Below are 22,358 nucleotides of genomic sequence, written 5' to 3'. Positions count from 1 at the left end.
CCCTTTTAAAAAAAGATTGCTGGCAATGAAGATGCAGAGCAGGTTCATGAGAACAATCCTGAGAATGAAAGGCTGGACATTTGAGCAGCATTTGATGGATCCAGGCATGCATCGCATAAATTTAGAAGAATGGGGTGGGGGGGAATCTTATTGAAACCTATTAAATAGTGAAAGGCCTAGATAAGAGTGGATGTGGAGGAGTCTGGGGCCACAGCTTCATTAAGAGAGGGGGCACCTTTTCAGAACAGACAAGGAGGAATTTCTTTCGCCAGAGGGTGGTGAATCTATGGAGTTCATTGCCACAGGTGGCTGAGGAGTTCAGGTCATTAGATTGATAGGTTCTTGATTAGTATGGGTGTCAAATGTTACGGGGTGAAGGCAGAAGAGTGGGGTTGAGAGGCATAATAAATCAGCCATGATGGATTGTCATGAGTACTCTCTGTAGGCCGAAAGGCCTGATTCTGCTATGTTGTCTGGTCTTAAGGCCTTGTTGCCATGAAAATATCATAGTGAGGTTCACCACAAAATATTTTCCTACACTCATATAATGAAGCAACCACAAAAGTACCTATTATCAAGCTAGTATCTGGAAAATATTTTCCAGATACAAAACATTAGTTTAAAAGACAATTCACAATTGCATCTTAAAGTAAAAGTCATCTGACATACATGCAATATGCTGTACAAACATCTTTGCTGAACTAAGAAGTTCACTTCTTGTAAGCCTCTTCTGGTATATCATTTACATTATAAATTTCAGTACCTGGTGAGCATGAAAATAAACCTCAACAGCCTTCCTGCAGTCTCCACTTCAGGGTTTTACATATACTCATTCCCACACTGACATTCCAGATCAAGTCTAACAAACCCAGTCAAACTGTATTGGATTCACACATGTTTTACCATTCAAGGTCACTTCAGTCTTAAAGCCCACATGTTGGGAGAAGGCTGCTTCAAGGAATCCTTAATCATTAATAATTACAACTGAAAACTAAAATGAATTATTAGCTTTTTCTGGACATCCTTTCAAGGTGGCTGTTCACACTCATTAGTTCTCATATGTCTCAAGCACCAAATGTAATGTAAACTTGGAAGATTACTCAAAGATCACACAACGTGAATATTTTTGTTTAAATAAAAAGTAGTAAATGTCCAAATTCAGGACAGACTAATTATTTTGGAGCTCCTTCTGGCTATGCAAGATTTATCTAACACAAGCTGGTGGAAAGAATGATTTGAACCATTTGAAAATATCGTAGCAAATCTATGCTGGAAGATTTCTTAGGTATTAGAACTGAAGTACATATAACCCATTCAAGACACGTTTTATAAAGCATATAGGTTTACACACAGTAGCTTGAGTACTATTTACGGCTTGGCTCAAATAATGAGAATGCCACTGCAAGATCAAGCAGATAGCATAGGCTACAATTGCCAAAAATTCATAAAAACAAAAAATACTTAATATTTGATTTCATTATGAAGTATTCCTGAAACTAGTGGAACTAAGCAGTATTGAAGTGCTAGTTATTTCATTTGCTCCAATTCTGAAAACAAAATATACTTTTACCTTGACATACTTGGCATACATTTGCTCATCTAAAGGAAAGCTCTGCACTGTTCTCTCATCCAGAGCATGGAATGTGCCGAGTTTAACCCATTTATTAGTAGGATACCTGAAAGTAATAAAAGTGACCAGAATAGTAGTTAAGTACTTAGAAAACCATTTAAAGTTAGATTTTAGCTGCACAGCACAAAATTCATCTTCAAGCAGAAAAAAATCACTCACTTTTTGCACAAAATAAAAGGATGTTGTAAATAGTTTAAGCAACATTCATGGACAAACAAGATTCTCACCTTCCATTAGTACCTTTAACAAAACATCAGCAACCCAAAATGTTAATCCTGCTCAAATTTCTAGATATGTTTTGATCTGAAGTACTTGTAACATTTGTGTTTTTTTTTGCCTCAGAATTTTAACATCTGGCATCCTGATTCTGAAGTTAAATGAAGTTGAATTTATTTATACAGGAGTTAATTACATCACCTTCATTTAAGGTGAACAAACACTGATGTTATATTGAACAAAAATTTTGTAATAACCCCATTAAATACCCATAAAACATACCTATCACTGATGGAAACTAGAAAATCCTTTGGCGAGGATGAAAATAACTCGAAGTTTGCAACATCAAGCTGCCTGACTTGAATGGGCTCACACAACTCAATTACAAACCTACAAAAAGAAAATGAAATATTGCTGTATTGTTGTTATTTGAAGTAACGAGAGAAATCTATGATAGAGCAGGAACCATTAAAAAGAATAAGTCACATTCAAGAATTACTTTAAAGAACTGAATCTAAGTGGCTCAGTTTCTTCTAAGAATGACTTCACTGATTTTTTTTAGTGGATTAGACCTCCCTACGTTGTCAGAGGACACCAAAACTCGAGACTCTCCTATTACCCTGGATGAGCTACTCAAAGCAGTCAAAGCTACAAATAAGGCTGTACGCCAGGAACAGATGACATACCTGAGAACTTTAGAATATTCTTGTCCAGTATGGTTAGAAACATTAAATTATGCTATTGGAAATGGTGCTTTCCATAGAGATCTAAACACAGCCCTGACCAGTTATACCTAAGCCCAGTAAGGACCCCTTAGAGTGTGCCAATCACCGTCCAATCCCCTTGAAAAATGCCGACCTCAAGATATTTTCTAAAGTCTTAGCCAGTAGACACGGGACAGTAGTTGAGAAAATAATTAGCCCAGATCAAACGGGCTTTATCAGGAGACGTCTCACATCTGATAATATTCGTCGACTCTTACACATACTGAGTGCAACACAAAATCCCGCCTGCCTGTGGTCTGCTATTTCTAGATGCTGAAAAAGCATTCGATCGCCTTGAATGGCCATATCTTTGGAGAGTTGGAAAAGAATTTAAGTTCGGTGATAAATTTATCAATATGATTCACTGTATGCAAATCCCTCAGCCTGAGTATGTGTGGGAGGAGGTTTCTCAGATTTATTTGACAATAGACAATAAACAATAGGTGCAAGAGCAGGCCATTCGGCCCCTCGAGCCAGCACTGCCATTCAATGTCACCATGGCTGATCATTCACAATCAGTACCCCGTTCCTGCCTTCTCCCCATACCCCTTGACTCCACTATCTTTAAGAGCTCGATGTAACTCTTTCTTGAAAGCATCCAGAGAATTGGCCTCCACTGCCTTCTGAGGCAGAGCATTCCATGGATCCACAACTCTCTGGGTGAAAAAGTTTTCCCTGAACTCAGTTCTAAATGGCCTACCTCTTATTCTTAAACTGTGGCCTCTGGACATGTTGACATAGGACGGGGCTACACGACAATCACATCCTCCGTCTCCTTTAACTTTTACTATATCTATTGAACCACTTACACGTTTAATTAAAAACTCTCCTCTGGTCTCCCCTATTACAATAGGTACAACATCACATTTGATATCACTTTACACAGACGACACATTACCTTATATGGCAAATGTTCAAGAAACAACCCCCCCCCCATGTTTTAAAAACACTGAAGCAATTTAGATTTCTTTCAGGATACAAGGTTAATCCATCAAAATCAGCACTGATGCTGATTAATACAGATAAAAGTAAGGTGTCTCTCCCTCCCCAGATTAATGTTACAAATGAGGTCCTCTACTTGGATATTAAAGTTAATACTTCCCCATCATCTGTGGCTATAACAAATTACTCTTTAATTTTGAAAAAAAATACAAGATATTTATAGATGGAGACACCTGCCAGTATCAGTGCCAGCCTGTCTATCAGTCATTAAAATGAACATCTTACCCCGCATTAATTTTATCAGCTCAATGATCCCACTTGCGCCTCTAGCAGGATACTGGCAGAAACTGGACTCCTTACTACGATGCAATGTTTGGAACAGTAAACAACCAAATATAAAGTGTCAGCTCTACAATTCAAAAAGTCGGATGGGGGATTGGTATGTCCAAATTTTAAACTGTATCACTGGGCATTTGTATTAAAAAGTCTTAGCTATTGTATGGAGGAGGATACAGTTTTGTCATGGAAAAATATAGAACAAGAGCTAATAGAACTAATAAGGTTGAAGGACTTGCTGCTTATATGTCTACCAAAAAATGTGATGTGTGTTAAGGTCCAATTTTAATCCACATGCTACAAGTGTTTACAGCAGCAGAAAAATTCCAAAAATTCCTAAAATTTAAAAGCGTATGGTGCAAATAATCTCCATTATGGAACAATAATTTTCTATCGGGGGGGGGGGGGGAGAGAGAGCCATTCACTAACAGAACTTGGGCGGATAAAGGTATTACTACTCTTCAAGATATTAATGCAGCAGGTACTATCCTTAGCTTTTAAGAACCGGTATCTTGATATAATATTGATAAACACCCTCTTCTTCTACTTTAGAGTAAGATCAGCTTGTAAAGCCTACAGGGTTCCCTGGGGGTCAGATTTAAAGGACCATCCCATTTTAAGTTGGTACAGAGTGCTCCAAGACAGATAGTGTCATATATCTATGATAAACTAAACTTCCAGAAATATATGCCCACATCAGGAATGAAAGCCTGGGATAGGGACATATCTGCATTAGGACAAGACTTAGACTGGGATGCAATTTGGGATAATGCTGCCAGTGCTTCGAAAAGCCCAAATCATCTGTATATGCACTTGAAATTTTGTCATAAAGCACATCTAACACAGAGAATTAGACACCAAGTGGGACTGGTTCCTGACCCATATTGCTCATTTTGCCTCCACGGAACTGTTGGCTCTTTTATACATGTTGTATGGGAATGTCCAGGGGTTTTTTTGTTTGTGGGGGAAGGTTATTAGTACTCTTACATAACTAACAGAGGTACAATTACCTATGGACCCCACTGTACATCTTCTAAATGATGACTCCCACCTTTCCCTTCAGAAAAAAACATGCAAAATCTGGCTGGCAGGCCTAACTGCAGCTAAGAAGATTATAGTCCGGCGTTGGAAACCTCCTCATGATATTTCATATACTCACTGGCTTCGGAGCTTTTTGGACATTTCTTACCTGGAATTATCATCAGCAAGAGTAAATGATGCACAACCAAACACAATCTTAATGTGGACAAATTTGATATCTAACTTAAAAGATCTTCTGTTAAAATAGGAATGCACTGTCTGTATATGCACTGCTATTCAGTTGGTTGGTTGGAGGGGAGAAGGGTGGCAGGGGGACAGTGGTGGCGGGGGTTTGTCAGGGTGCTGGGGTGGGTGGCGAAGGGGGTGGGGATGAGGGTTGGGGGAGCGGCTGGGTTAAACAGTCAAAATGCAATCGGCAACTGGTTGTATTGAATGTAATTTGTTGGTGTTGCAATAAAAATTAGTGATAAAAAAAAAGAACAAGTCCTGTTGTGTACAAGTTACGCTTGAGCCAAAATAAAGAAATGAAAAAAAAACAGCCATGTGCAAAACAGCCATGTGGGAATGGTCACAATATGAGAGTAGAATTAAAGTGGGGAAACTGAGGCTTTAGCTTAAGATATTTTTGCGAGAACAGGCGCAGATATGATCCATCATAGATTGGCCATTGCATCGTGGATCAGCGTAGAAATCTGAGGTTTGAGGACACTTTGGCAAGAATCGCACAAGCCAGTATGTAAAAACAGGTATGGATTTTTTAAAATATATATTCTAGTTAATTAAAAGAAAAAAAATATCACAACTAGGGATGCAGGATTAGGTGATGCATGATGTGGGAGCCGGTGGATCCAACTGTGGCTTCTGATTATCACATTTGAGCAAGTGTTATTTGAGGAACTCAGGCTTGAAGCTGATGACCTGGAATCTAAGCTTTGAACACTGTGACCCATCAGGGAAAGTAGAAGAATTACTTAGACACTTTCATGCCCAACAGGTCTGACACTGTTGCTCCCTGTGAGGATGAGAGTGGGGGCTGCTGGAAGGATTATGGTTCAGAGGGCCATTCAAGGTGTGCGGGGAAAGAAAGAGAACTGAAGTTGTAATTGGAGATAGTATAATCAATGGAATAGACAATTCTCTGCTGCTAGGTTCATTGTTTGCCTGGCCACTTGGCTCAGAACATCTCATCTGACCTGCAGAGGAATTTGGTGTGGGAGGGAAAGAATCCAGTTATGGTCTGCGTGTACCAATGACATAGGAAGTACAAAGAAAGGTTCTGTTGAGGGAATTTGAGCAGCTAGGGACTAAATTAAAACAGACTCAAAAACATAAATCTCTAGATTGTTACCTGAGCCATGTCCCATTGGTACAGGTGAAACCCCTTTTTACTGGGCGCCAAGGGTGTAAACGACTTTGGTCCTGCCAAAACCGTGAGGTTGGGATGTTTCGCCCATCTAAACTCTGGTTTGTGTGAATGCTATATGACTGACTGCCCCCTCCCCACAATCGCATAGTCAGCCAGAAATAACAGATCATACACTGCATACAATTATAAAGAAAGTATATTTATGAACATTAACAACCAGAGTTATTAAAGAATAAACAAGAGGCTCATTATAATTAAACAGTCAAACATGCACACAAGTTGGAGCTCATCTTGAACTTGTCCATAACACTGGACCCTCAGTCTGCATGAAAGCACACATCACCTTCTATCAATCCATCTCTACAATTACACTCTCCCACAGGAGTATTGATCCTTTCTCCTTGAAACCATTCATCTGCATAAAGGCACCTTGCACAACAGGGATGGCATCCTCAGCCATCTATCTTCCCTCCAATCTTCTCCCAGTTCCTGCCAAAGACCTCAACCCACACCAGTGTCCCTCAAAAAACCTCTCCACCTAGCACTCTAGAATTTTCTCCCAATTCCACCATCCTGATCGGCTGACATCACATTCCTAAATTGAACAATAAAGCCCCTTATCTCAGCTCAAGCCCAAACAGGCTGAAAGCAGAACAGACTGCTCTTTAAGAACTGTTAAAATGAAATACCTACAGCACTGCAGCAAAAATTTTAACCAGGGCGTTACACAGGGTTAATACGACAAGACTAAATGCATAGCTCAAAGATCGGTGTGGGAGAAGTGGGTTTGAATTCATGTTTAATAATGGACTGTAAGATCTTGCCAACCAATGAAGTCAGGCCAATTGGCCTAAAATTTCCTGTATTGTGCCTCCCTCCCTTCTTAAGGAGTGAAGTGACATTTACAATTTAAGGGTGTCAAAAGTTACAGAAAGGAGGAAGGAGAATGGAGTTGAGAAGGATAATAAATCAGCCATGATCCAATGGTGATGCAAAATCAATGGGCCCAATGGCTTAATTTGTGCTAACGTTCTCTCTAATCTTTTTTTAGAAAAAACTGTGCAGATCAACCATTGCTCTGAGCAGGAAATTCAGTTCTAAAATGTTTCAAAGTAAAGGACGTAGTACATTTGTGAAAATTTATGGATAATATTCATTAACATGTAATTAAAGGGCACTGCAGTTATATTACCAAATTTCAAAATTATATTAACATTATTTCAAATTCAAAATTACAGCTGCATGGCAACAAAGGCAAGGTGCAAGGAAGCATTTCATTTACTGCGCAGCCACACACCCGTGCAGCTTAAGGGAACAGTGCTCTGCTCTGGTCATGCTATGTGTAATATTAAAGTATGAAAATTGTTCTTCTACTCATTACTTTCTATTACAATGTATAACCTGCATCAAGAAACAAATTAAACATTTAACGAGCATTTTTACACCCAAGTTTACTACTTACCAAATTTTTGCACTGCATGGATTTAACATATACAAGTCCATATTTTCCATCAGAATTGCTGAATTGCTCTGAAAGTCAAAATTGTAATAAACACAATCAGTATATGAAATGTTTATACAGATTTAGTCTTATGTAATGAACAGGATTTGATAAGCGATCTCGCAGTAAAGGAGCCATTAGTAGGTAGTGATCATAATATGATAAGCTTTTATCTGCAATTTGAGAAGGATAAGGGCAGCTCGGAGGTGTCAGTGTTGCAATTGAACAGGGGAAACTATGGAGCCATGAGGGAGGAGCTGGCCAAAGTTGACTGGACGGATAGCCTAGCAGAAAAGACAGTGGAACAGCAATGGCAGGTACTCTTGGGAATAATGCACAAGGTGCAAAATCAAGGATTCAAAGGGGGGAAAGGGGCCACAGTGGTTGACAAAGGAAGTCAGAGATTGCATAGCATTAAAAAAAAGGAAATATGATAGAGCTAAGGTGAGTGGGAGGACAGATGATTGGGAAGTTAAGGAACAAAAGACAATACAGGGAGAAAAAATGAGGTACGAAATCAAGCTAGCCAGGAATATAAAGGAATATAGCAAAAGCCTTTTTTTTGGGTATATGAAGAAAAAGAAGATAGTTAAGAACAATGTTGGGCCCTTGAAGAATGAATTGGGTGAAATTGTTATGGGAAACAGAGAAATGGCAGAAGAATTTAATGAGTACTTTGGATCTGTTTTCACTAAGGAAGACACAAGCAATCTCCCAGATGTATGGATGGGCCAAGGACATAGGGCAACAGAGGAAATGAAACAGATTGACATTCGGAAGGAAACGGTGATGAGAAGACTAATGGGACTGAAGGCTGACAAATCCCCAGGTCCACATGGTCTGCACCCTAGGGTACTAAAGAAGGTGGCCCTGGAAATTGCGGATGCATTGGTAATCATTTTCCAATGTTCCTTAGATTCAGGATCAGTTCCTGAGGATTGGAGAATGGCTAATGTTATCCCACTTTTTAAAAAAGGAGGGAGGGAGAAAACAGAGAACTATCGACCTGTCAGCCTGACATCGGTGGTGGGGAAGATGCTAGAGTCCGTTATGAAGGATGAAATAGTGGCATATTTAGATAGCAGTGATAGGATTGGGCCGAGCAAGCATGGATTTACCAAGGGTAAATCATGCTTGACTAATCTGTTGGAGTTTTTCGAGGATGTAACCAGGAAGTTAGACAAGGGAGATCCAGTGGATGTAGTGTACCTCGATTTTCAGAAGGCATTTGATAAGGTCCCACACAGAAGATTGGTGGGTAAAATCAAAGCTCAGGGCATTGGGGGGGGGGGGAAGGCATTGACGTGGATAGAAAGCTGGTTGGCAGATAGAAAGCAAAGGGTAGCGGTGAATGGGTATTTCTCGGAATGGCAGGTGGTGACGAGTGGGGTGCCACAGGGCTCTGTATCGGGACCACAGCTGTTTACCATTTACGTTAACGATTTGGATGAAGGCATAAAAAATAACATCAGCAAATTTGCTGATGATACTAAGCTGGGTGGCAGTGTGACATGTGATGAGGATGTTAGGAGAATTCAGGGTGACTTGGATAGGCTGGGTGAGTGGGCAGATACTTGGCAGATGGCGTTTAATGTGAATAAGTGTGAGGTTATCCACTTTGGGAGTAAGAACAGGAAGGCAGATTATTATCTGAACGATGCAGAGTTGGGTAAGGGAGAAATACAAAGAGATCTCGGAGTCCTTGTTCATCAGTCACCAAAGGTGAATGAGCAAGTGCAGCAGGCAGTGAAGAAGGCTAATGGAATGTTGGCCTTTATTACAAAGGGAATTGAGTACATGAGCAAGGAAATCCTCTTGCATTTGTACAGAGCCCTGGTAAGACCACACCTGGAGTATTGTGTACAGTTTTGGTCTCCAGGGTTAAGGAAGGACATCCTGGCTGTAAAAGAAGTGCAGCGTAGATTCACGAGGTTAATTCCTGGGATGTCTGGACTGTCTTACGCAGAGAGGTTAGAGAGACTGGGCTTGTACACGCTGGAATTAAGGAGATTGAGAGGGGATCTGATTGAAACATATAAGATTATTAAGGAATTGGACAAGATAGAGGCAGGAAATATGTTCCAGATGCTGGGAGAGTCCAGTACCAGAGGGCATGGTTTGAGAATAAGGGGTAGGTCATTTAGGACAAAGTTAAGGAAAAACTTCTTCTCCCAGAGAGTTGTGGGGGTCTGGAATGCACTGCCTCGGAAGGTAGTGGAGGCCAATTCTCTGGATGCTTTCAAGAAGGAGCTAGATAGGTATCTTATGGATAGGGGAATCAAGGGGTATGGGGACAAGGCAGGAACCGGGTATTGATAGTAATTGATCAGCCATGATCTCAAAATGGCGGTGCAGGCTCGAAGGGCTGAATGGTCTACTTCTGCACCTATTGTCTATTGATTGCTAAATACAAATACTCCATTATTCGAAATTTCAAAAAGGAAATGCAAAAGCCAAGTTTAAACCTCACTTGTCTTTCACATTCCAAAAGCAGAAACAAACTCTTGCTTTTTTAAAAAAAAACAGAATGCTACATACAGCATTGCTTTTGTCTTAAATCACACTGGTACAGGAAACGGCGGATCTTTTAAATATTTTAATATTCTTATTGGCAAAAAAGCCAATCTTCAAATCATTTAAATTCACTACACAATATCAAAAACCTGAGCATGCCGAATATAGCAAACCTCAAAAACAAACACCCTAGATATTGTGCCAGTGGTTTACTCTAGTACTCACTGTTCTAATACAGCTATTAACAGTTAGCAACCTTACAAAATGAAACACAGCATAGATACATCCAGTCCTGTAAAACCAAGACAGATTAAATCTTACCTAGAATTTCCCCAATCTATCCTAAATTAAAGAGTTAGTCAGCTATGGTATCATGGTCCATTAATTCACCACACTGAGAACTAGACCTCATTATAACCAAGATCCAATCAGACAAAAAATACAACTAAATTCCAAAAAGCAGCAGCAAATAACCAGAGATCAAGGAAGCACCAGACTGACCATTTCATTTACAAGCTTTGCAAAAATTGGTCATCAGTAATTAATCCATATCTTTCTGCCTTCAATGGTTATTTGCAGGCCTATCAATTCAGCTCCAGGACATTACTGCAGGAGTTCATAAAAAAATGCATAAAGCTTAAACATATTAAAACATTTCATAAATCTTAAGCTCAATCATAAATTAAATCTTTAATCAATTAAATCTTAATCATAAAGCTCATTAGGTCAGAAAAGTAAATGCACACCACTGACTGACTGGTCAACATTCAATGTTGACCACAACGCCATAGACAATGCTTGAATACAGCAAGACGCAGACACTTTCATGGATTGACTAAAGGAGTGGCAGGTGGCATTCATACTTATTAGGTAATAGCCATCTCCAATGGGAACCCAAACATCTCCCCATGACATTCAACTGCATGACCACTCATGAGATGCCACACTGAACATAATTAATCAGAAGTTTAATTTGACCAGCAACCTAGTTTAGAGGCTAGACTTTGTATAATGATTAACTCAGTTCCTGACTTTTTAAAAGGCCTTTCTACAATCTGATAAGGTGTATCACAAGAGCAATGTGCTACTCTCAACTTGTTTGGATGAATGCAACTCTGATAGCATTTGCTGATCAAACACATTCAGGACAGACCAGCCTGACTGATTGGGATCCCATCCACCATACTAAATATTCTATCTTGCAAAGTACATTGAGAAACTGCCAACTGCAAGGAACAATAAACGCTAGCACAGACATTGATGTGACTTATTCAACCCCATTTTATTACTGCAATTTTCGGTATACCAAATGAAGATGGCAATCAACTTTCCCCTTCAATCAGACGAATGATTGCCTTTGTAACATTAATTGCCAGAAGGTCTATATTACAAAACTGGAAAGAAGTAAATCCTCCTACTACATTTCAGTGGTTCTCCCAAACTATTTCTTATTTGAGTTTGGAAAAAATCAGAAGCACTATTTTTGATTCTTCAATTAAATTTGAAGAAACCTGGGGACCATTTATTCGACACTTTCATATGAATTAATTTGGCTTATTTCAGATCCTTTTCTCTACTTATACTTGTTCAGGTATGGAGTTCTGGAGTTCTTTTCTTGACACCTTTATATATTTATAAAGTGTTATTATTGCCCATGTTAGTGTTAGTTTAGTATTTTTTTTCATTATATATTTTTTCTCATATATAATTTCAATTTTTTTTTTTCTTTTTTCGACGATTATTTTTGTTTTTCATATATATTTACATAGACTTGATTGATTTATGCACCTTTTGTTGATGGATGTTTTAATAGGATATTATTATCCTATTACTAATGTAATCTCAAGTTTATTGAATCTGTAATCTATTCATTATTTTGTGTTGTTTTTTTTTATATATGAAATTTAATAAAAAGATTGAAAAAGAAAGATGTGACTTATTAATATTTGTTATTCACTTTCAAGGTCCTTCCCTTCAAAGACATGTAAACATCACAATTGATCATAACTTGGTTGGTAAAAAAAAATCCAATGTCAATCAAGATGACCACATTCATCAGAAATTATGAATACTTCAAGGTTCGAATTTCCATTCCATCCCTAGTTAGTCAGAGATTGAGTATTACTTTGAGAATGTTCTTTTCCTCATCTGAAAAGTACTTTTGAGCTTTTTTTTTAAAGAAAGAAATTAAACTGCACTGCACAACCTAAATGGTTCAGTGCAATCTTGAGAAAGCACACATACACATCCTTAATGTGGTAAATGATCATGGCTGAAGGACAAAGACATGGTAAACCCACCACCAACACAGACAGGCCTAGCATTTCAGAATTCTATGTTTCAACAGAAACACACTAAAAAGAAGCCATAACATGATAGAAAACATCCTTACTACAAGTGGGGGAAAAATAGCCCTTGATTAAAATACGTAATACCTTTGCTTCTGGGTTAGCAGCCAGAATTTTTGCTCCACATTCCACAGAGGCATAGTTGTTGAAGTTTTTCTGTAGTTTTTTTCCAGAATGAAGCCCACTGCTAGAAGTATGCAATGACTGACCTGAAAGAAAACTGGCCATTACTATTTTATTTACAAAATCCAGGTTATTCTCCTTTCTTTGGATTTTCAAGTCAAATTTAAGGCTATGGAAAATGTACTCTCTTGAATGAGTACAGGAATACAGATGCAAGTTTACAAAGCATGTACTTAGAACAGGGTTGATCAACATACACAAATTATTAACACTAAATCTAGAGATCCTTTATGGCAAATAATGTGGAATAAAGTTGTAAAAGGAATCAAGTAAGCATTTAACTAGGTGACTGAGTAACAAGCAATGAGAATGTAGCAACTCTTCTAATTCTGAGCACCTTGGAGGAGAAAACAATTAAATTCAAGAAAAAATTAGTAATCTTCACATATAGAGTGGCAGAGATCAGAATTGAACCCAGGTCATTAGAACTACTACTGTAGCTTTACGAGGAAATGTGCAGATGCTGGAAATTCAAACAACAACACACACAAAATGCTGGTAAAACACAGCAGGCTAGGCAGCATCTATAGGGAGAAGCGATGTCGACGATTCGGGCCGAGACCCTTCGTCAGGACTAACCGAAAGCAAATGTAACACTTATCCAACAGGCTGGTATATGTCCAGGGGCAAAGGAGATCCAGCAACACACCAATCTCACCGACCGTACACACAGGTGCTGTGAGAATCGAGTTTATGTCTCGCACCCACCCATAGTATCAAACCCACAACAAATACCGTTATGAAATACGCTTTAAAGAGTTTACTAAAATTAAAAGAGTATTAGGCAATACAATATACATGCAAGGAAAAAGAAACAAAGTTCAGTCAGTTTAGTGCACATCGTTGGAGCTCAAACATCGAACCATTCGACCCCTCGTCGCTTGCCTCCGACCTCCACGTCTTCGCACCGAGGACCACGCCCGGTGGTTTTCCGAGCAGTGCAGCGCACGTCCACCTTCCTCAATGTCTTCCTCCCGGCTCTCTTCCAAAAGCCCGTGAAAAACCCCTCCCCCAAGTTCCCAGCCTCACAAGACAAAATAACATTCCCCATTGGTTAACAAATGAATACAATTACCATATCAACAAGTATAAAGCAAAACAACTGCGAGAGAAACACTTATCAAAGAAGCATTCCTACTCTTAACAAACCAAAAAACCCATTTTGAGTAACATACACAGGACATTGTACAGAAAGATAGTAAGAGATTTGAAAGTAGTGGGGGGAGGGGGAAATGCAAAATGATAGGAGGGGGTGGGATGAAGCTAAGAGCTGGAAAGGTGATTGACGAAAGTGATACAGAGCTGGAGAAGGGAAAGGATCATGGGACGGGAGGCCTCAGGAGAAAGGGGCGGGGAACACCAGAAGGAGATGGAGAACAAACAACTAAATATGTCAGGGATGGGGTAAGAAGGGGAGGAGGGGCATTAACGGAAGTTAGAGAAGTCAATGTTCACGCCATCAGGTTGGAGGCTACCCAGCCGGTATATAAGGTGTTATTCCTCCAACCTCGGTCCGCCAGAAACAGCAGGATCTCCCAGTGGCCACACATTTTAATTTCACGTCCCATTCTGATATGTCTAACCATGGCCTCCTCTATTGTCCTCAAACATATCTCTCCCATTTCCCTCACATCTGCCCTCACCCCATCCACCCGCCACCCTACTCAGGATAGGGTTCCCCTTGTCCGTACCTTCCACCCCACCAGCCTCCAGGTCCAACATATAATTCTATGTAACTTCCGCCACTTCCAACGGGATCCCACTACCAAACACAATTTTCCCTCCCACCCCCTTTCTGCTTTTCGCAGGGATTGCTCCCTACGCAACTCCCTTGTCCACTCATTCCCCTCCCCCCCCATACCTTTCCACCGATCTCCCTCCTGGCACTTACCCTTGTAAACGAAAAAGTGCTACACCTGCCCTTACACTTCCTCCCTCACCACCATTCAGGGCCCCAGACAGTCCTTCCAGGTGAGGCGACACTTCACCTGTGAGTCGGCTGGTGTGGTATACTGTGTCCGGTGCTCCCAGTGAGGCCTTTTATATATTGGCGAGACCCGATGCAGACTGGGAGACCGTTTCGTGGAACACCTACGCTCCGTCTGCCAGAGAAAGCAGGATCTCCCAGTGGCCATACATTTTAATTCCACGTCCCATTCCCATTCTGATATGTCTATCCATGGCCTCCTCTATTGTCAAAATGAATCCAAACTCAGGTTGGAAGAACAACACCTTATATACCGGCTGGGTAGCCTCTAACCTGATGGCATGAAGATTGACTTCTCTAACTTCCGTTAATACCCCTCCTCCCCTTCTTACCCCATCCCTGACATATTTAGTTGTTTGCCTGTTCTCCATCTCCCTCTGGTGCTCCCCCCCCTTTCTTTCTCCTGAGGCCCCCCATCCCATGATCCTTTCCCTTCTCCAGCTCTGTATCACTTTCGCCAATCACCTTTCCAGCTCTTAGCTTCATCCCACCCCCTCCAGTCTACTCCTATCATTTCGCATTTCCCCCTCTACTTTCAAATCTCTTACTATCTTTCCTTTCGGTTAGTCCTGACGAAGGGTCTTGGCCCGAAACGTTGACATTGCTTCTCCCTATAGATGCTGCCTAGCCTGCTGTGTTCTACCAGCATTTTGTGTGTGTTGTTTACTGTAGCATTACTACATCTCCTACATGTTCATATTCTCAGGTAATCTCTCAATGATTGTTCAATGCCCACTTTTCTCCTTCTCTTCTTCCATGACTTTCTTTTTCCATTCATCAAATGAGGGAATATCTCCTGGATCTTTAGATGCAATCGAAGAATCTCCAGCATCTACTCCTCTTGGAACTTCAGTATTCTATATGGGTCAAAAAACAAAAGTTCAGATTCATATAATCTTGCATTTATTATTGTCACTTGACCAATTAAAAAATGCTCCATTGTTTCAATCACAAAATTTTTGCAAGAACATGAGTACCTTTAACTCAGTACTTTGCTGCATCTCCGAGGTCTGTATGCACTCCAAACTCAATACCTTCCATTTGTGACCAAAAAAGGTTGTGTTTACAATTTTCAGATACAAATTTGAAACCTTTCCCATCAACTGAAACTTGTTTTGCCTCTTGCCAAATAACCCTCACATAACACATGTATAATGAAGATGCACAAGAATGCAAATTCTGGAAACTGAAGAAAAAATATTGAAGCTGCTAGAGGAACTCTAGTGTGATGCTGAGTGACCAATTGCGTTCCTCCAGCCACTTGTTATTTTTTCTTTCAAGATGATAAATTCCCTTCACAACAATCCTCCCCTTCCTCCACTCAGCTAAGTTGCTGCCGATAAATTGCTTGACAGTCACAGTATTAATTCCTTGTCAAGCAAGTTTCCAAACTGGTTTCACAACTTTTGGTAACCTAACAAAATTTCTAGATAAAAGTGTTGAATTGAATTAAACAAAAAAATTGAAAACACCAAGTGCTACAGCAAGTATAATAGCATTGAGGGCTGAAATTTCACTAAATAGACTTAAAATGAAAGGTTTGTCTAAAGAGGAAGGACGAAGCAGTTTTGACCACCTATACTCACTGAATTTTTAGGAGAACAAGAATTGAAAGATGTAAAATTCCAAGGGAACTAAACAAGATAGATGCACAGTAGTTGTCTTCCCTGTTGGGGAAAATCAAAAAGACTAGGCATAGTTTCAGGATAAGACAAATGAAAGCAATTTCTTCTTTCAGAGGACCACTAATTTTTCTCTCTATTCAAGACAGCCATGAAGGCAGAGTCATCAAATACATTCAAGATCAAATTTTTCAACCAGAAGAATTGAGGCTTGTAAAAGTCGGTCAGGAAAGTTGACAAATGATCAAAACTAATTTAGTCACGATTCCAATGAATGTCAGAACCAAACCCAAGGGTCACCAAGATCTACGCCTGCTTCATCTTCCTGCTCAACTACACTTAAAGGACTGTCAGCCTTAAGGTGGGGAAAAAAAACATACAATTTTTAACATATTCATTCATTTAAAAGATAATATAGCATCAGAGTTTGCTTTTGAAAGTGGTCACAAACTCCAAGTAGAGTCAATCTAAAACAATTTTAGTTTGATTAAGAATATAAAGTTAAAACCAAGATATAGCAGTGCTAACAGGTACATTTAAAGATTTTTTTTAAAATCACAAATTTACTGGAAAAACTCAAAAGGAACAAGTGTCTTGTGTATTTTTTGGAGACATGTCAGTTTCAGTCATTAGCCCAGTGCTGAATGAATGTTTTTGTGGTAAACAAATTTTCAACTCAATTCATCAAACATTACCAAGTGTATTCAAGGAATGTTTTCTGAACTACTTTAAAAAAAACAGCCAATTTCTCACTGGTTAATATCGGACTTCTCAACTGACAATGATAAAGAGAGAAATATTTCAGAATGGATAACATTTCAGCAATTAACATCTGCACAAATATTTGTTTGTAGTTATTAAAAACTTTGACAAAGTTGCCTTTGTACAATTTGAAGAATACCCCACAAAAACAAATTATGAAATTATCTTAAAGCTGTTTATCAAACTTAATTCATAACCCATTTCATTGATATTTTAATATTTGCTCATTTTACTGTTCAGCTTTACTGAAGCTGAGAGTTTTCAAAAGCAATACACACAAAAAGCTGAAGGAGCTCAGCAGGTTTGGTAGCATCTATAAAAGGACGGTGACACCAAGTGAATTTGAAGGCAGAATGGAAGTTGGTGGCAAAGTTGCTGAAATTGCTGAGCTCCACATGGTACAAGAAGCAGTACCAATGCAGTCGTCAATGTAGCTGAGAAATTGTTGGGGAGCATTCTTGGTGTAAGCATAGAACCTAGCTTGTTCAATGTTACCAATGAAAAAGCTGGGACCCATGCAAGCACTATAGCTATATGCTTGTTTGAGAGAATGTGGAAAGAGCCGAAAGCAAAGTTATTAAGGTTAGGAAACATCTGTCAAATAGGGGAGGATGGTGGCAAACGGTAAGAGTTTGTCATCAATGTTCTGAGGTCTTCCTGTCGGGGGGATGGTAGTGTACAGGGACTAGACATCTATGGTGAAAATGAGGCATTCAGGGCTGGGGATCTGAAAGTACCTGATGTGGTGGACAGCAGGCAAAACATCACAGACGTGGATGGGAAAGACTGAACCAAGAAGAACAAGGGGAGTAGAGATAGAAGAACACTAATTCAGTGGAGCAGGAGCTGGGAGAAACAATGGACCAAACAGGGCAGCTAGGTTTGGGGATCTTGACTCTGTCACCCAGTGTGCTTGAAGGCAAGGTTAGGATTAATGCTCTGATAGTGGAGAGCAGTGCATTCGGGGGGCAAGTTTTAAATGGGAGAGGGGGAGTGAAGTTGAGATGATTAATGTCCTCTTTGCAGCTAGAAATGAAAGGATCCAGAGTGCACGGCCCAAGAGGTGGAAGAAGGCTGAAGGAGTCATTGGTGATTTGTGGGGAATCCCTGCCAAAGTAGTAGGCTCTGAAACAGAAGTGATGGAAGAGCTTACATCATTGTGACCATAGAACTTATTGAACCGCAGGTAGAGGGGGCATAACAATAAGGCCCCTACTAAGGACACAGCATTCTTCCTCAGAGTTGGAGATCAAAAGTGATAGCGAAGATACGGCAGGGATTGGAGCTGAGATCAATAAAAGGTAGAGGGTTGGAGGAGTCAGGTGAGAGGAATAGAGGCTCAGAGGAGTGAAGTGGGAAAATGAGGGGCAGTGGGAGGTGTGAGACACCAGAGGTATGTGGGGAGTGGTGATGGTAAAGGGGAAAAAAGTAATACAACCCAGCAGCAGCATGAGAGATCTCAGTCTGGAGGTGGCCTTTGTACTTTTTTTGGGAGGTGTGGGGTGGAGAACAAAATAATTGGGGAGAAAAGGCTTGTAAATAATACATGCAACTTTTGGTTTAAAAAAAAGAGTTTTCCCTAGATTGAAAATTCCATCAATAACAAAAAAAAAATCACATTAACAATGTTGTGCTGAAATAATTCTTACTTCTACCAAGTCTTCCTTTTGCAGAACTTGAGTTTTGTTGGATTTTTTTTCTATTGTTGGCTTCTCTTTATCAGCTTCAGACACACTCTTTGGAATCTCAGGAAAAACAGGTTCAGAACTGGAATTAGGTACTTCTCCCTTGCCATTTGAAGATTCCCCATCATTAGATTTTTCCTGAGGGCTATAATAAAGAACCAAATGATTTCTAAATCTTTCATTCTATAGCCAGAAACATTACTATTAACACATTTTCCGTATATAGTTACTCCTTACAATTCTATTTGTCCTCATCAGGCACTGCACATCTAGCACCGCAAAGAAAATACATTTTGCAAAACCACAAGCCTTGAACAACACTCACCTTTCAGGCACGCTGGTAGAGGATGGGGGCTTGCTATGTGGAATAGCCTCACTGTCCCTTCCAGCTTCACAGTCAGCTTTTGACTGTCCATAGCTTATTATGGGAATATCATCACTGGAATTTTCTATTGCACTAAGAAAAAGAAATAAAGACATTGATTAACGTATTGCTTCATTCAGAACTTCCTCAAACCTGCCTGAATAACCCAAACTAATCAAACATTACTTTTAAAAATATAAAAAACTTACTTTACAGATACTTTAATTGTGATTGCTTCTCATATCCCCAAGAATTAATCTACATTGCGATTTCCATATTTTACAGAAAATAATTCTATTTTAGTCTACCAAGATAATCCTTCAACCCATTAAAAATGTCACATTTTGGTTATTTACATTTCAGAGGGTAAGTAGTGACTCAGGTAGTGCAACTTTGTGCAGGACACTTGCCTATGCTGAGAGAAGGTGTTTTCTGAGGTAGATGGACTGGAAATGTTATCAATACTAGCAGCTAGGCTGCGAGGTGGTTCCACTTGTCCTACAGAAGGCTCCAATCCAGGTTCAGGAAAATCAGATTTTTCAAATTTCACATGCTGTTTGTAAAGAAAATAGTTTTGTTAAAAAGTAAAATAAGATGTTCAATTAAAAACCTAATGTGGATGCAATGGACACTTAATACTTATCAATTCAAACACAATATCAGTATGTACTTCAAATTCTGATTAACATATACTGTGTCAAGACATTTATCAGCCACTGTGGCTCTCAATGTGCCTGGTTAGAGTTTGCAGACTAAAATCTTTCAAACATCAAAATATAATTTATGATGGAGTCAATTTAAAATCAGATACCCTAAGACTTCTATTTTAATCCAAAACAATTTTCCATTTTCTGAATGCTGAAACAAATTACAATGAGTCCCTCTTACTTGTACAAATCTAGCTCAACTGGAGTTAGTAGTTTCTAAGGTTGATTATAGTTGAACAATTCACAAACAAATTTAAATTTATTTTTTCAGATCCAGGCATTAGGCAAAGGCATCATTTAACTTTTTGAAGATGCTGGTCAGTTTCTTCAATTGTTGCTACTGGTGACAGTAGCCCTACACTGCTGTTGAATAGTTAAATCCAAGATTTGGACCTAGCTACTGCTGATACATTTTAAAGTCAGAATGAAGTGCATCTTTGAGAGAACCTGCCGATTATGACGTTCCCAAATATCTGCTATCTTTATCCCACTTGATTGCAGAGTGCATTGACTGGGAGGTGCTGTATATTAGTCCATGTAAATTAACTATGTATTTTGTAGTGACAGACACCAGTCATTGTGCACCAGTGGTGGAGTGAATTCTAGTGTTTAGGTGCAATCAAGCAGGGCTACTTGGTCCTGAATGCTGTTAAGCTGCTTAAATTTCTGGTGCTCCACTCAGTCAAGTGAAGCACATTCCAGAATGCCTTGTAGATTACTTGCCAAAAAGCAAGCCAGTTTGCTGCAGGATACCCAGTCTCTTGTAACACCAGCATTTATATAGTGGTTCAGCCAGATTTCTCATTAATGCTGATGACACTCTCACCCACCTGAGATATTGATGGTGGGGTTCTTGACAATAGTAATACTACTGAATGCCAAGGTGGTTGGGCTTCCCCTTATTGGTGATTGCCTGGCACTTTTATGAATGCTACTTGTCACTAACCTGCCCCTCCAACTGTTACCAAATGAACACAGGCCTGGGCTGCTTCATTTGCTAAGATGTGATGAGATAAAACCAATGATGGTTGAACACAACTCTGATGCTATTATGGAAGGATTGTAATCGACAAGATAGCTGGGCCAAGAGAACTGCCTCAAGAACCTAGTGCAGTAAAAATGATCGACACTGATAATCACAACCACCTTCTGCTGTGCAAGCTATTATTCTAGACGCTGGAATATTTACCTTTAATATTACAGCTTTCCCAGGGCTCCTTGATGTCATGCTAATCACTATCACCTCACATACGTAATTCAGCTCTGCAGTGCATGTTTGAATTATGGCCTGGTGCAAAATGATCCTGATGAATCCCAAAGTAGGCCTTAGCAATCAAGTACTATATAATAGCATTGTGGATGGCAGCTTCCACTTTGGTAGGAAGCAGAAAAGCTGAGCAATAATTAGCTAGATTGGATTTAATTTTCCACAATATCAGTAAACAGCGTTAAAAGTGTACTAGAACAGCTTAGTTAAAGGAACAGTTTGTTCTGCAGCATGTCTTCAATACTGCAGATGGAATGCTCTCTGCCTTTAATATATTCAATTCACTCAGTCATTTCTTCATATCGCATGTAGTGGATTGAATTAGCATAAACTGACTTGTGATGGCTTTGATAACAGCACAATCCAGATGGAACATTCATTTGGCACTTCTGGCTGAATACTGTTATGGCTGCTTTGAACTCCATTTTCCTCAAGTGGAGCAACCTTTTTCAATTACCAACAAACAGTGCAAATGGGAACAGTGGACTTAATGCTTACTGTTTTATTCTATTGTTTTTTAAATTTTAATTTCTTATTACAGTAATTGAAATCAATACATCTTGTAAGACAATCTGCATATCATTTTAAGAATATCACAAGCCATAACTGTATGCCAGTTTTATATTTATCCCAAAAAATTAACTTGAAAGCCCACACTTCCAAATGATCATCCAAATCAGATACGATTTCATGAGTCCATTACATCTTTTCTTCAATACGGGGAAAATTGGCTGGAACTTGCTGCTAACAAAACTGACAGACCTTCCTCATATGAATTGCAGCAGTGAGAGAAGATGGAACTTCCACTCTCATACAAAATTAAGAACAGTTAATAAAGACTTTTGACTACAATGCTCATTTTTTGTGACGACTCAAAGTAAACAAAAGGACTACAAAATCTTTTTCTACAATTAGGCTGTGAACAGTTAAAAATACACCCACATCCAAACTAGGAGCCGAGACATGCAAACTATTACTGGGCACTGTCACAATTAACTGATTTCCCCACTCTGGACAAAAAGCCATTGACTGCACTGGTTTGTATGTGAATAATGGATCTTTTGTGTAAGATACCAAAGAACATCCAAAGATAGCTATTCAAACAAAATGTACTTTCAAGAGG

The 22,358-nt window shown here is 39.4% G+C and overlaps 1 protein-coding gene across 2 annotated transcripts in view; it reads right to left on the bottom strand.

Moving 5' to 3' along the window:
* suco (SUN domain containing ossification factor) overlaps positions 1–22,358 on the bottom strand; it is a 141,928-nt gene that overhangs the window by 56,959 nt on the left and 62,611 nt on the right. For both annotated transcript variants that reach the window (XM_059984819.1, XM_059984820.1), the window contains exons 4-11: positions 19,672–19,814; positions 19,223–19,354; positions 18,862–19,042; positions 15,565–15,685; positions 12,746–12,867; positions 7,758–7,825; positions 2,129–2,236; positions 1,571–1,676 (exon numbers count right to left, since the gene is read on the bottom strand). In XM_059984819.1, the coding sequence (XP_059840802.1) occupies positions 1,571–1,676; positions 2,129–2,236; positions 7,758–7,825; positions 12,746–12,867; positions 15,565–15,685; positions 18,862–19,042; positions 19,223–19,354; positions 19,672–19,814 (981 nt within the window). The remainder of the gene's footprint in view (positions 1–1,570; positions 1,677–2,128; positions 2,237–7,757; positions 7,826–12,745; positions 12,868–15,564; positions 15,686–18,861; positions 19,043–19,222; positions 19,355–19,671; positions 19,815–22,358) is intronic.

The sequence above is a fragment of the Hypanus sabinus genome, chromosome 11 (assembly GCF_030144855.1).
Source record: "Hypanus sabinus isolate sHypSab1 chromosome 11, sHypSab1.hap1, whole genome shotgun sequence".
In the NCBI taxonomy this organism is placed as follows: domain Eukaryota; kingdom Metazoa; phylum Chordata; class Chondrichthyes; order Myliobatiformes; family Dasyatidae; genus Hypanus; species Hypanus sabinus.
The sequence above is the reverse complement of the archived record's forward strand: the minus strand, read 5'-3'. Positions and strand labels throughout refer to the sequence as shown.